We start from the raw sequence: 16,268 nt of genomic DNA, 5'->3' as shown, positions 1-16,268 counted from the left end.
CAATTTTGTCCACTGAGCTGCATTATATGCTCTGTTCTTACCTGTGACAAAAGAACTAGATGCAAATAGAAGCCTTACTATTTGGATAATACTGATCCTAGGCTATTTCCAATCAACTTTCAATTGGTCTAACAAGTGGGTCATAAATAACTGGATAGTAAAAGATCCCCACATGTGGGGCCAGTGCTCTCTGGAAATCTCTATGGAAAGTCTGAGGCCAAATCAAAGCAGGCCATATGATGCTTACTAAAGAAACCCGATGCCAGGGTTGGAAGGTAAATGGAATCAACAAGTTGATGGCCTAATTCATTCTCTTGAAATGGCAATGAAGGTCCATGAAATGAATGGACATGGAGGGACTCAAGCCAGGCAACAATGTACTAAACAAAGACATAGACCACTGGCCCCCACTGAAGCTCAAATTATTAATAAAAATTGCTTTGGTTGCCAATAGTTTAGACCCATTTTTCTGTATGTATCCAATTTGTCCTTCTATTATTGGGAATGGACTAACCAGAAAATTCTTCTTCAGTGGTAAAGATGTGGGTTAAAATGAATGACAAATGGAAGAAAGGCCAGATTGTCACTGAGGGGAAGGGAGCCAAAAAATGAGTTCCACAAAAAGGAAAATCTAACATAATTTTGGTGCCTAAGGAGATGCTTAAAGGAAGAGAATAATATTTTCTCTTAGCTTTAACCCAGAAGCCCTTTGGGGCAAAGGACTCTGTCTGATGAAGCCTCCTCTTCTGGGAGAGAGTTGAACAATAGCTAACCTAACAAATACACTTCCCTGAGTGACATATGTCCTCAAAATAGATCAAGAGATGGGAGCTCTGTCTAGGACTGTATGCAACAATGCAAATGTTTTTGATTCTCATTTCACAGGATGGATCTACTACAGAGGAGCTATGTTGGAAAGCAACATGTAGAAAATATTTAGCTAGTTGAATATGAAATATATTAATAATCTAAATGAACATTACATAGCCATTAATCGTGATGATGGTTTAAAAAAAGGTACCAGAATATGGTGGTAGAATGTTATCTACTGCATATCCCATCTGTCAAAATAATATTATGTGTAAGAATAGCTATTTGCCCTGTTACTGTAGGTGAACAGGCATGAGGAGGAAGAACAATTGGGATACATGGATCACTGATAAAGGATAAGAACTAGGTATAACTTGGTGGGTCCACATTCCTGAAATTTGTTTGGTTATGGGAAGTTCTGTGGAACACTCAAACCAAAGTCTACTTAGGAGTGACTACTACTCATATGATCTAAGCCTGGGGAAATTAACATTTTCAAGATATCAAATGTATTTCCTAACTGTACAAAAGCAGGCAGTACTCATGACAACATATCTGGTGTCCGACCATTTGAAATAAGAGAGCCTTCATGGAATTAGGAGCTGCTTAGGAGTTATTTGGTCAGGCAGATTTGTTTTTAATGAGGAAAGACATACTGCTGAAAAAGACCTACTAAGGTCTAAGGAGTAAGGACAAAAGTGGCGAGCCACTTGAAAAGATAACACGATGCTGACAAAATGGATTTTATAATTAGATCACACACTAAAACAACACGCCCAAATCAACTCAGCAAAGGGAACAAGACTGCGTGTTAAAACACAAGCTGGATTATTAGATACCTTAATTCAAATGGAGTCCAAGGTATCCCAAGCACAGTGGCTAGGCATTCTCACAGCAGAAACCTAGGTGATGCACAAATACGGGCCACTTATGGGCCCTACAGTCTTAAGAAAGTTTTGTTTTCTGGGGCGCCTGGGTGGCTCAGTCGGTTAAGCGGCCGACTTCGGCTCAGGTCATGATTTCGCGGTCCGTGAGTTTGAGCCCTGCGTCGGCCTCTGTGTTGACAGCTCAGAGCCTGGAGCCTGTTTCAGATTCTGCGTCTCCCTCTCTCTGACCCTCCCCTGTTCATGCTCTGTCTCTCTCTGTCTCAAAAATAAATAAACGTTAAAAAAAAAAAAGTTTTGTTTTCTACTGTAAGTTTTAACTAGAGGATGCAAACTATTCAGGTGCTCTTTAACAGCTTCAGCCCTTTGACTGGATGCTAACCATCCTTTCCCTACAGCACAGTTTGTGAGCACTGAACAAATTTTATTTTATTAAAAATTTTTTTTTTTTAATTTTTAAGTAATCTTTACAACCAACATGAAGCTTGAACTCATGACCCCAAGACCAAGTCACATGTTCTAATGACGGAACCAGTCAGGCACCCCAATACTGGATTACTTTTAAACAGGACGAGAGTGCTTCCAGTAGTAGATTAATAGGTTCTGTTGCTGGTTTCTTTCAACTGGGAACCAATATCTGTCAAACCACCTAACCTGAGGGAAGGAATTTAGCTATGTTCTCAAGATATTTTGAATCCTGAAAAAACAGAGATATGGCCTCTGATCTATAGTCCTATGAGAAATAATATATGGCTATAATAAAAGGTAGATTGTGTTGGGAGGGACAAAATAATTATACCAGGATTTTCTGATTTATACTGTAACTACAGTGGTGCTGCTATATGGTATTACATGGAAGCATAAGTAAAATTAATATTGTAAATACTAACAAATTTAGTATAATACTGATATTAATGATAAAATATAGTGGGAGATTGAATTAAAGCTATCTCAGTACATTATCCCTATGTAGAAGAACTGGTCTGAGAAATATTCAGAGTTGATTAATGATAGATTAATAATTCAGCAGATTTATTAAGAAGCAGACACTTACAGAGGTGCCTGGGTGACTCACCCAGTTAAGCATACGGTTTCAGCTCAGTTCATGATCTCATGGTTTATGGGTTCAAGCCCCGTGTTGGGCTCTGTGCTGATAGCTCAGAGCCATTCTGTGTCTCCCTCTTTCTCTCTGCCCCTCCCCTCCTTGTGCTCCATCTCTCAAAAATAAATGTAAACAAAACAACCCAGACACTTAAAGATCCAAACAACAAAATAATTATATAGTTAGAAAAACGTGGAAAAGTATAAATGGATGGTTCCACTATCTGTTTAAATCCATACTAACCCCACACTGGATGTTGTAAATGTTTAGATTCTGCATGTACATTTTGATGATCTATCTGGTTACAGGATATTATAAGGCAAGTAAATGACATCACACTAAGGATTATTGTTTCATTAGAAAAAAGGCTTGATAGTGGGCCATGGGAGTGGACTGCTCTGTGAGAGCTATTTCCTGGAATTAGCTTGAGCTGTTTTGCTAAATTCCTGAATGACATTGACTTTGGTCAAGGCATAGCATGAAGCATAGATGAAGCATACAAGTGTTGTGAAGGCAATAAAGACATGGAAAGACATTCAACATCACTAACCATTAGAAAAATGCAAATCAAAACTACAGTCAGATATCCTTTCACACCCACAAGGACGTCTATCATCAAAAAACAGAAAACGAGTGTTTGAATGGATATGGAAAAATAGGAACTCTTGTCCAGTGTCAGTGGGAATGTAAAATGGCACAGGTGCTATGAAAAACAGTATGGTGGTTCCTCAAAATATTGAACACAGAATTACCATTTGATCTAGTAATTCTACTTCTGGGCATATACCCAAAAGAAATGAAAACAGGGGTTTGAAAAGTAGAATGTGCATTGCAGAATTATTCACACTACCCTAAAGACAGAAACAACACAATCAGCAGAACTAAAAGGCAACTGACAGAATGGGAGAAGATATTTGCAAATGACATATCACATAAAGGGTTAGAAACCAAAATCTATAAAGAACTTATCAAATTCAACACCCAAAAAACAAATAATCCAGTGAAGAGATGAGCAAAGACATGAATATTCACTTCTCCAAAGAAGTGTCTTTCCTTATAAGGAAAGAAGACATCCAGATGGCCAACCGACACATGAAAAAATGCTCAACATCACTCATCATCAGGGAAATACAAATCAAAACCACAATGAGATACCACCTCACACCTGTCAGAATGGCTAACATTCACAACTCGGGCAACAACAGATGTTGGCGAGGATGCGGAGAAAGAGGATCTCTTTTGCATTGTTGGTGGGAATGCAAGCTGGTGCATCCACTCTGGAAAACAGTATGGAGGTTCCTCAAAAAATTAAAAATACAACTACCCTATGACCCAGCAATTGCGCTACTAGGTATTTATCCAAGGGATATAGGTGTGTTGTTTTGGAGGGACACATGCACCCCCCTGTTTATTTTTTATTTTTTTTATTTAAAAAAAAAAATTTTTTTTTTAACGTTTATTTATTTTTGAGAGAGAGACAGAGCATGAACGGGGGAGGGTCAGAGAGAGGGAGACACAGAATCCGAAACAGGCTCCAGGCCCTGAGCTGTCAGCACAGAGCCCGACACGGGGCTCGAACTCACAGACCGCGAGATCATGACCTGAGCCAAAGTCAGCCGGTCAAGCGACTGAGCCACCCAGGCGCCCCCACCCCCATGTTTAGAGCAGCAATCAACAATAACCAAAGTATGGAAAGAGCCCAAATGCCCATCGATGGATGAATGGATAAAGAAGATGTGGTATATACACACACACACACAAAATGGAGTATCACTCGGCAATCAAAAAAGAATGAAATCTTGCCATTTGCAACTATGTGGATGGAACTGGAGGGTATTACGCTAAGTGAAATTAGTCAGTCAGAGAAAGACAAAAATCATGACTTCACTCATATGAGGACTTTAAGAGACAAAACAGATGAACATAAGGGAGGGGGAAACAAAAATAATATAAAAACAGGGAGGAGGACAAAGCATAAGAGACTCATAAATATGGAGAACAAACTGAGGGTTACTGGAGGGGTTGTGGGAGGGGGATGGGCTAAATGGGTAAGAGGCATTAAGGAATCTACTCTTGGAATCATTGTTGCACTATACGCTAACTAATTTGGATGTAAATTAAAAAAAAAAAAATTAAAAAAATTAACGAAAAAAACCCCAACCCAATGTCCATCAATAGATGAATAAATAAAATGTTGCATATACATAAAATGGTCTATTACTCAGCCTTAAAAAGAAGGTAAATTCTGATATATACCAGAGCATGGTTGAATACTGGAGACATTGTGCTAAGTGAAATAAGTCAAAAACAAAAGAACAAATATTGTTATGACTCACTTACATGAGGTACCTAAAGTAGTCAAATTATAGAAACAGGAAATAAAATGGTAGTCACCAAGGGTCAGAGGGAAGGAGAAATGGGCAGTTATTGTCTAATGAGTATAGAGTTTCAGCAGGGGATCATGAAATAGTTCTGGAGATATACAGTGGTGGTGGTTGTACAACAATGTGAATGTATTTAATGCCACTGAACTATATACTTAAAAATGGCTAAATTGGCAAATTTTATGCTATATACATTTCACCACAATTAATGAAAAGTGTTGCAAGGAATTTTGGGGCAGTTTGTATCGGTTTCTCAATACTGGTAACAGCGAGATTAATGGTTTGTACTGGTCTAGGAGCTCTGCTGTTACATAGCAGGAATATGCCAATATGAGCAAACCCAAAAATCCCTAGCTGAGATTCCATTTTGGGCTCCTCGGTCCCAAGATATTCTGTGTGTGTACATCTGTGGTTCCTTATCCATGAGAGAAAATGCATCCCACCTGGCCCTTGCTGAGATAGGACAAGATCCTGCACTTGGCTTCTCTGGATTCTTTTTGTGGGACGGCCATTGACTGTGACAGGTATTCTTACTTTAATGCTGTTGCTGTACTATACCCCTTTCCTATAATAAGTTACAGACTTATAAGTACTGTCATTCTGGGTCCTGAGTCTTCTTTAGCAATCAAACTGTGTTTAATTGCCACTGTTATTGCAGTTATCATAAGGAAAGGGAATACCACTAATTAATTTATGTTGTCCCACAGAGAAACAACTAAGATCATGGGTAAAAGATGCAAGGCAGCTTTATTTTGCCTTGCAAGGTATTGAGCAAGTTTCTAGACATGTTCACTAAACTAAAGCAGAAGGTAGATGTTCACCTACTGTGAAATTCCTTCCTCGGGTACACAACCTCAAGGTACCCACTGAACCCTAGGAACTTAGATTTTTTAATTTGCAGAAAACTTTTTCAATAGGAACCATACCTGTGATGTCAGCTTCCCAGCAATCTGCATTCGCTCAATTTCTGCAGGAGATTTGATCAGCCGGAGGCGCTGTACCAGCTGCTGGACAGCCCGGACCTTATTCTTGCTCCTGGCTTTGACCTCAGTCAGATGCTGCATGTAGTCAGAGTGAAGCTGTGCGTGAGAGGGCCTCATCCAGTCATACCAGACCATATTTGTCTCATCTTAAAATGAGCAGCAAGAAAATAAATTTTAAAATAAAACTAACAGCAACAAGAAATACCAACTGCTATAATGACTTGAACAAGAGTCAAAACCATAAAACCTGTGGTGTGGAATTCTGAAGTGAGCAAAAACTCTCTCAGGACTGAAGCAACTGAAAGGTTAGATCATCTATCACTGGAAAGGCTATTCCCTGAAAATGGCAAGATATTCTGACACCGAATATCCAGCTTCTCTGCCCCTAAACTTCAGTGTTCTTTATACAGATGATAGATGGGACTAAAGCTCTTCTCAAGCTTTGATTTTATTATTTACTAATCATTAAAGAACAACTATAAAAGTGTTCTCCACACTACAATTGAGCTAGATGCCCTGCTGAATTACTGAACATGAACGGACAGAAAAAAGTACTCAGATCATGACGTGGTTAAGTGTTCTCTTTCTAGGGCACCTGGGTGGCTCAGTCGGTTAAGGGTCCGACTTTGGCTCGGGTCATGATCTCACGGTTTGTGAGTCTGGGCCCCGGATCAGGCTCTGTGCTGGCGGCTCAGAGCCTGGAGACTGCTTTGGATTCTGTGTCTCCCTCTCTCTGCCTCTCCCCTGCTCATGCTGTCTCTCTATCTCTCTCAAAGAATGAATAAACATTAAGAAAAAAAAAGTTTTAAGTGTTCCCCTTCTTCACAATCTCTGTGTTAGTGAATGAGGTTCTTATTGCATTTAGGAGCAAATATTCACGACTATAGAAACACTATAGTTGATGATATGTGCTAGCCCACACTTACCCAGGGCTTTTCCTTTCTCATCTGCCATGTATTCTCATTAGAAAACCACAGCTCTCTTTTTAACTTTAGAGACCCAAGGAAATAGTCTGTATGTGCCTGAGATACATGATGAGAAGGCTCATGATGAAAAGGTTCCCATTTAACCCAGGTCTCCATTCATCCCTTTCTATTTTCCTGAGATGGCTTATTAGCAGCATTTCCAACAACTGAAGTCTGAATGTATGTTTTACGCAAAGTATTTGGGACAGAAAAGGGAAAAACCCTAAAAATTTTTATTGGCTATATATTAGTGATACAATCTCCTAAATATTTTCATTTTGAAATAAAAATGGTTTTTAATATATATTACATGTCAAATGCTAATCTTACTTTTAATAGAAATTTAATTGTAGTTTTTAAAAAGTAAAACAACCTCTACTACCTGTTTTCAGTGTATAAAATCATAGCCCAGTTTTTTTTGGTTTTTAAATTTTTACATAAATACGATTTCATGAATCTTTTCCTTTGCCTGCTGCTTTTGTCTAGTAAACTACTAACATTAAGAATGGTGAATGAGGGGCGCTTGGGTGGCTCAGTTGGTTAAGCGTGTGACTTCAGCTCAGGTCATGATTTAAGCTGGTCAGGTTCATGGGTTCAAGCCCCGCATCAGGCTCTGTGCTGACAGCTCAGAGCCTAGAACTGCTTCAGATTCTGTGCCTTCCTCTCTCTCTGCCCCTCCCCCACTTGTTCTCTCTCTCTCTCTCTCTCTCTCTCTCTCTCCCTCTCTCTCTCAGAAATGAATAAACATTAAAAAACAAAAAGGATGGTGAATGAGAAGTACTTTTGAGAAATACATTTGGTGTAAGGTTTTAACAATACTGGGTTAATGAAATTTAGACTATTGAATAGGACAGCTAGCAACTAATTCAGAAAATCAAAAAGCTAAAAAGAAAATGATTCTGTATCCCACATTTATGACAACTTTGAAGATATGAAAAAGTTCCACTAGTTTAGCTGAGTAACTATCTCTGTAAAATAGAGAACACTTGTATAAAGCAATGAAACAATTCAAACATACTGGAACTTGCATATTCAACTGAGTATTTTCTTTCAAAGAAGGCTTTGTAGGAAACAAGTCCAATACATTCCATGATCATTGGAAACAATTTTGGAATTCTCTTTTAGAAACTGACTTCAGAAATGGTTTATAAACCATTATAAATTAGACTTTAGAAAATTAGAAAATTAGACATTAGAAAATTATACTTCAATTTTACACCATATATTATTTTGTCTAAAATTAGACTTTAATTTTATAGCCATATATTATTTTGTCTAAAATTAGTACTTTACAATTTGATTATCTATGCTATTTACCAATTTGGCTCTAAGTGACTTTTGGACACTTCAAAAAATAAAATGCTTCCCAGGCTGTAGATTTACAAGAATCATTAAAGACAGTTTATAATGTAGTGTAGATTCTAAAAAGTTCCGGAAAAAGAATCTCAAAATGTAATGAGTGATTATAATTTTACCAGAAGAAATGTAGAAAAAGTGACTATTTTGAGTGGCATGGACTCAACTCTGTACTGTATGAATCTCCTGAGAATCTTGTTAAAAGGCAGATTCTGATCTAACAGATATGGAAGGGGGAGGCTAAGATTTTACATTTCCGCTATCTACTATGCTTCTGTAATTCTAATATGTATCACCAGGTAATTGTGATGCTGGTGAAGCACTGATCATTCTTTGAGAATACTGCTTCTTTCTGAAGAGTTGGCAGAAGTAATATGTAGTGGTCAAAGGTGGATGGATTGGTTGGTAATCTTGAAGAGTGATCCATGCCCATCCTCCACTTTAAAAGAAAATTCTCTCTGCGATTTCAAACTAGGACAGTTCACGGTCTCTGAATAATTTAACAAAGACTTAGCAAATGTGTAAATGAAATATTTAAAGTAGTCTTGTGGAAAAGATTTATGTTCCTTTCATGGTGCTCAAGGAAATGCTGCCATGATCATCATTTTCGAAAATTAAGAACTTTAGCGACGCCTGGGTGGCTCAGTCGGTTAAGTGTTTGGCTCTTGATCTCAGCTCAGGTCATGATCTCACAGTTCCTGAGACCTTGAGCCTTGTGTCCGGCTCTGTGCTGATAGCATGGAGCCTGTTTGGGATTTTCTCTCTCTCTCTCTCTCTCTCTCTGTCCCTCCTGTGCTTGTGCACTCACTCTCTCAAAATAAATAAATAAATTTTAAAAAAAGAGAAAGAAAAAATTAACAACTTCGTCTAAATAGGCAAGGAAGGTCTTAATCCCAAATCTGGCCTGTGATTTGACCTCTGTTCCATTTATTACCTTTCAATTTTGGTACTAGATGTTGAAATTCTTCTAGTGTATAGGCTTCATCCACTCCTGTTAAAGCTATTGCTCCATCAGGGCCAGATCGTGGGCCATCCCAAAGTTCTCGACTAGGGTCTCTCCGAGGTACAAAAAGCATGGCCTTATGTGCTGGTAACTGCTTGCCAGGGAGGCTCTGAAGGACCAGAATGCTATCGGGCTCTTGGAATCCACACAGGTACAGGAAATTGTTGTCTTGGTGGAAAGTATAGGGGATATCATTGCTCATGTAGTATGTAGGGTTGGACAGCAGAACCACCGTCTGGTCTGTCCCACTCTGCCCTTGTGTTTCCTTGTGAATCAGAGACATTAGTTTGTGTCTGCGAAGTGCATATTCCACTTGAGATAGTCCTGGCGTCACCTCTCCTAGAAATGAGAAATAACAGTGATGCTTTTCATTTATATAGTGCCAAAGTACTTTTAAGGTAACAATATTAGGTGGAAACACACAAGTTCATTTCTTCAATTTACACCAAATCTATTCATAGCACATGGGGAATGAAGGAGATGGCACAGGTTCAAATTTTCTATTCCACTGTAAAAATTTTGGAAATGATAGTTAAACGTGGTCCTGCGTGAAAACCAGGATCATGACCCCTTAATATCTTTTGTAGCTCTTTCATTCTTTTACTCATTTGATCAAATATTTACTAAACATTATCATGTGGAAGGCATTGCTAGGCATATATAATAAGGTTGACTTGAAGTATCAACATGAAAGGCGAGGAGAAGGATCACATTATCCGTGTATGACTTTCCTGAAAGAATGTAAACTCCATGAGGACATAGATTTTTGTCTGTTTGTTCAGTGTTATATTCCTGGAGCCTAGAATAACAACTGGAATATAGCGGGCACTTGATAAATTATTTGTTAAATGATGTATAATTTTTAACATAATAAGGCCAATCTCCTTTTGAATTTCCAAAGCATAATAATACCTTTCTTATAGGTCTTTTTGTATTAATAGTAGAGCTGGGTACATATAATCTCCTTAAGGGTTCCCTCCCTGAGGGAAAATCTTTGTATTTTCCAGTTGGGATCATCTTTGTATTTTTAAAAAACTTTAATAATATTATCTACCCCTTAGGGCTGTCAGAAGTAAACTTGATAAAGCATGTGGTTCTTAAGGATTGAAGACTCCCTAGGGAATCTTTAAAAAGCTGTGGATTCACTGTTTACTGCACCTAGGCACACACAAACTTTTGACATACAATTTCAACAATATCTGATTCCCCTAAGCCCTCCCACAAAACTTGTATTAAGAACCTGTGTTATGAAATGTTATGTGTTAGTTCTCAATATTAGCACCCAGCAGACTGTCTGGCTTCTAGCCCAGTGGTGACTGGGTGAATGCTTCCCTTCTGAAATGGAAATCATGCCTGCTCTTGCTTTAGGTTCCAAAGTAAAAGAACTATGAAAACACTCATGAAAGCTGTATCCCTCAGCCTACACTTAGCATTAATAATAGTAAAACAACACCTGATGCTTACTGAATGCTTTTTATGTGTCTGGTACTATCCTAATTATTTACAGTTATCAACTCGTTTAATCTTTACATCGATTCCATGATGTGGAGTACTATTATTATTCCCTGTAGTATCGAGGCTTCATATGCAAGTATGAAAAGATAGCCATGAAATACTGCTGTATGAAAAAATTACAGAACAAGATGGATAATGATCCCATTTATGTTAAAAAAGAATAAAAAGAAAAAAAGAAGAGAGAGAAAAAGTTTAGTAAAGAATCTCAATTTTTATAGTAGTAATCTATGGGGATTGAGTTAAGACTAAAATTTTCTTTTTAACATGCTTTTTAATATTACTTGAATTTTGTTTCAATGAGTATATACTTTTATGATAAAAATTCCAAATAAAGAGAAAAAGGGAGTAAAAGAAATCATGGACAGTCCATCCCATACTCATGACCTACAATGGCTCTTTATTGTGCATTACATCAAATTCAAACTCAAGTAGATTTTAATGCTTTCTACCAGAGGATTCCAATTTATCTTTATATTTATTTATAAACATAAATATCTTTATATTTATTTATTTAACTTTAAAAAAAAGCAGCTTTATTGAGATATTATTTACATACCATACAATCTACCCACTTAAAGTGTACAAATCAGTGGTTTTTGGTATATTCACACAATTGTGCAAACATTACAAAAATCAGTTTTAGAGGGGCACCTGGGTGGCTCAGTCGGTTGAGCGTCCGACTTCGGCTCAGGTCATGATCTCACTCAGGTCCGTGAGTTTGAGCCCCGCATCGGGCTCTGTGCTGACAGCTCAGAGCCTGGAGCCTGCTTCGGATTCTGTGTCTCCCTCTCTCTCTGACCCTCCCCCGTTCATGCTCTGCCTCTCTCTGTCTCAAAAATAAATAAACATTAAAGAATTTAAAAAAAAAAACAACAAAAGTCAGTTTTAGAGCATTTCATCACTCCCAAAAGAAACCCTTGCCCATTAGTAGTCACTCCCCATCTCCTCCCAATCTGCACCCCCAGCCCTTGGCAACCAGTAATCTATTTTCTGTCTTTATGGATTTGTCTCTTGTAGAGATTTAATATGATGAAATCACACAATATATGGTCTTTGGTGATTTGGCCAACTTTTTAAAATCATTTCTCCAATTATTCTGAAATTAATTCCTTCTTATGTCTTACATAGCTCTGTTATTTCCCTAGTACCTTGCTTATGATGTGTCCCTTTTCCAAAATTTATTCTCCCTCCATAGCAATTCCACTCCCAAGATTTTGGGCTCAATGCATGTTTGTTTTTAGACTCCTCTCATTCAAAGGGCTTTCCTGATTAGCCTAGGTCACATTGATTTGTCCCTCTGAATTATTTAACTGTTTCATTTTCTTATATATATACATCCTATAGTTGTGTATAAGTGTAATCACATCATACTGAACTCTCAATAGTTAAATATTTTCCCCCTTTTCCTTTGCTGTTTGACTCTTCACTCCCCTTCCCTTCTACCCACATCAACACCTCATCCACGTTGGTAATGTGGCACATATCCTTTCCTATTTTTCTCAATACTCATATACTTGCATTTAGGGTTTTTTGGTCACTAGTATTTTACAAAAATGGGATACTACACATTCTTCTGTATCTTGCTTTTTCTATCACAGCGATACCTTATAGAAATTCCTCCCACCAAGTCATCTTGCATAGCTTCAGTTCATTCTGCTTGACGTCTCCATAAATATTTTTTGGGTTGATGTATCAAAACTTGTTGATCCATTTCCATACTGGTGGGCATTTATATTGTTTTCAGTTTTTGCTGTAATAATAACCATCTTTGTACTTATATCCTGCTACTTTTATGCCCTATGTACTGGTGCTTTTAGTTCTATCATAGTCCTAGGACAGATATTGCTGGATCAAAGACTCTGAATTTTTTTAGTACTCATGTTCAGTACATGTAACTCAGTTGTTTATGATTACCTTGGAACCATCTAGTTGTTTTACCTATGTATAGTTTATCTCTCCAGCTAACTCTGTTGTTTACATTCCATTAATATCAATTTTTATTTAACTCTTATTCATTTACAACAGAAAAAAATGTACACTTTTATTGATGAAGTTGGTAAGAAATAAAAGATAAGCAACAGAGTCAGTCCTAGAAGAGCTCACATGGCATTTCTTTTCTTTCTTTTTGTTTTTAAGTTTATTTATTTTGAGAGAGAGAGAAAGCATGAGCTGGGGCAGAGAGAGAGAGAGAGAGAGAGAGAGAGAGAGAGAGAAAGAGAATCCAAGCTGACAGCACAGAGCCCAACACAGGACTCAAACTCACAAACTGTGAGATCATCACAACCTGAGCTGAAATCAAGAGTCTGATGTTTACCCAGCTAAGTCACCCAGGTGCCCCTCATAGTGCATTTCTTTTTCCCCTGGATTAAGCTGGCTAAGAGTTCTCTAGGGCTTTTGGGCAGAATTCTGACCTTTGTGCCAGAACTATCTGACTGGTAATTACGTATGTTAAGTCTGCCACTGTTACCCAACATTGGAAATTTCCCAGTTACCCAAGCAGTAGATACTCTTATAAAAGCAGAGGCTGATTATAATTGATAGATCATCCGACCTTTCCTTTTGTCTTCTTTTTCCCTTTCCTTTTGGTTTGCTTTGCTTTTGGTTTCTTCACAGCTACAGTCCATGTAATAAAACTAAATTAAAAATCAATTCATTTTGTGGGCTTTTTTTTTTAATTTGGAAAATAAGAAAATTCACAATTTTAACGACCTTAATATATGTGTTCTCTCTCATTCGCATTAATAACAAAGCACATATATAAATATATTGGAAAATAACTTCTAAAAAAAGATACAATTATTTGGAAATCAAAACGGGATTGGAAAACTATCTTTTACTCCCTTCAAGGCATTCATCTTCCTGAATCCAATTTCATACAAATGACTACATGAGAAACATTTAAAACACAGGCTACATTTTCCCAAGTTTATGAATCATCAACACTATGGAGTGACCATTAACTAAATGCTTCCACACTTCTGAAATCTCAAAGTAAAAAAGAACTCTTTGGTTGTGACAGAAAATTATCCAAGTAAAAAAGGTATCTTTTCTTATTCGAAGGAGGAAAAAAAGGGGGGGGGGTAATAAAGCAATAAACTTTAACCCTAGAGGTAAACCTGGCAGTTATTATGGCCTTTGATCATAGAATTAACCATTGTAATGGTCAATCTGGCCTGAATTTCATCTGATAAAACTGTCTGAATAGACACTCTGGTAACTTTGTCAAATTGTAACATAGTAAAGAACAAAGTTAGTACTTTATCACCTTGAGTCAATTAAGGATAGAGGGGCTATTCTAACAAGTTTATTTACCAATCAAATGCCTACAGGTCATAATCTGGACTCTGCAAATAGCAAAGTCTCACAATCAGTTCAGAGACTCTGCAGCCAAGAAGAAAAGCTCTTCCAGGACATTTAGGATTGGACTTCTCACGAAAATAAGAAAAATGTTCTTCATATTTAATCAGCCAAGCAGAAACCCCTAAGAAGAAAGTTTTATAAAGACTGAAAATGGATGGGAAAATTCAGGTCTTTGTTACAATCTAGGTATGTATTTTAATTATTTCCTAAAAGTAACTAGATTAGTATTTTAACATGGTCTGATTTTGAAACTGCATCCTTAAAATGAATTGTTTAATATTAGGTAGTTTTTATTGTCTACAAGAAAGTAGTTTATAAAATGATCTCTATGTAGGTGGAGAATGGGGGTTAAAAAAAAAAGGTGATGTTTTCTTTAAAGTAAAACACAGACCTCTCTGAAAAAATGAAATGACCAAATAAACAATAAAAAATACTCTAGATTTTATTTGCATATATTGAGCAACACAAGCCAGACAGAAAAGGTACGTACTGTATGATTCCAAGAATAGGCAAAACAATCCATGTTGATAGAAACCAGAGCAATGATTAAGGATGGAAGTGGAAACAGACAAGAGGGGGTGTGAGAAAATTTTCTAGGGTGATGAAAACGTTCTATATCTTGACTGGGGTGTGTGGGTTATATTGGGGCCTACTGATCTGAAATGTTGGGGGTCCAGGAGTGACCGGTCAAGAAAGAATTCTTGAGATGTCTTCAGTGCAAAAGGGTGGTTTTATTAAAGCACGGGGACAGAACCCATGGGCAGAAAGGGCTGCACTGGGGTTGTGACGAGAGGGGGCTAGGGGTAGTGTAAGTCTCTAAGGAATTTTGAAGCAAGGTTTCCAGGACCTTGAGGGGCTATTAGGAAAAGGTCATTTATTACTGTTTAGTAAAACCTCAGACATGAGATCCTTCAGATGTATAACAGTGGGCCATAGACTTAGAGAAGGATTGCTAAAACACATCTTGTAGGGCGGGGATGAGGGGTGGTGTGGAGATAAAGGATCCTGGAGGTTGGGCTAACGTCAAGCTAAGGTTGCCTTTTGCCTCTAGCGAAAATTTAACATTCCGGCAAGCTCCTCAAGGAAGGTCACTCTGCCTTCTCTCATGTACTTGTCAATGGATCATAAGTTGTAAGGAAGTTTAATTTTTTCTTTTGCCTTTGTTCTCCACATCATCTACTGAATTGTGGGGGCGCCTGGATGGCACAGTCAGTTAAGCATTCAACCTCGGCTCATGAGGTCATGATCTCGCAGTCCGTGGGTTTGAGCCCTGAGTCGGGCCCTGTGGTGACAGCTCAGAGCCTGAAGCCTGCTTTAGATTCTGTCTCCCTCTCTCTCTGCCCCTCCCCCACTCACACTCTGCCTCTTTCTCTGTCTCTCAAAAATAAATACACACTAAAAAAAATTTTTAAAAACCTCACTGATGCGCGTATCTAAGATCTGTGCAATTCATTATATGTAAATTTTACCACATTAAAAAAAAGCATACCACTCTCTAAACTTGAAATACCTTTTAGACTAAGACTTCCCTCAGTTGAATTTATTCTTATTAAAAATATCATGACAAAGATAGACTTTTCGGAAATTCCAGATAGTATTCTTTGGTACAAATGTTTTGTACTATTTTGTGGTTAAGTGTGGACTCAACAGTCAGAGTTTTATGAACTGGAATCCTGGCTTAACAACTTACTGAGTGACTTGGGGAGAGCTACCAAACTGCTTTATGACTCAGTTTTCTCATTTGTCAAATGGAGATAATAAAAGCAACTACTTCTCAAAGTTGTCAGGAGGATTAAATAATAAAATACTCAGAACGGTAAGCACTATATAAATATTAGTTACAATTATACCATAAAGAATTTACACTTAAAGATGCTGTCATCCTGGTAATCCAAAGCCAAGTAGG

At 37.6% G+C, this 16,268-nt stretch overlaps 1 protein-coding gene across 9 annotated transcripts in view; it reads right to left on the bottom strand.

The window, feature by feature from the left end:
* XPNPEP3 (X-prolyl aminopeptidase 3) overlaps positions 1-16,268 on the bottom strand; it is a 75,145-nt gene that overhangs the window by 36,937 nt on the left and 21,940 nt on the right. For all 9 annotated transcript variants that reach the window (XR_006205136.1, XM_042947913.1, XM_042947914.1 and 6 more), the window contains 2 exons: positions 9,419-9,826; positions 6,107-6,309 (listed from right to left, as the gene is read on the bottom strand). Coding sequence is in view for 8 of the 9 variants with exons in the window: in XM_042947913.1 (XP_042803847.1) it covers positions 6,107-6,309; positions 9,419-9,826 (611 nt within the window). In the remaining variant the exon portion in view is untranslated. The remainder of the gene's footprint in view (positions 1-6,106; positions 6,310-9,418; positions 9,827-16,268) is intronic.

The sequence above is a fragment of the Panthera leo genome, chromosome B4 (assembly GCF_018350215.1).
Source record: "Panthera leo isolate Ple1 chromosome B4, P.leo_Ple1_pat1.1, whole genome shotgun sequence".
In the NCBI taxonomy this organism is placed as follows: domain Eukaryota; kingdom Metazoa; phylum Chordata; class Mammalia; order Carnivora; family Felidae; genus Panthera; species Panthera leo.
This window is presented reverse-complemented; position numbering and strand designations above follow the sequence as displayed.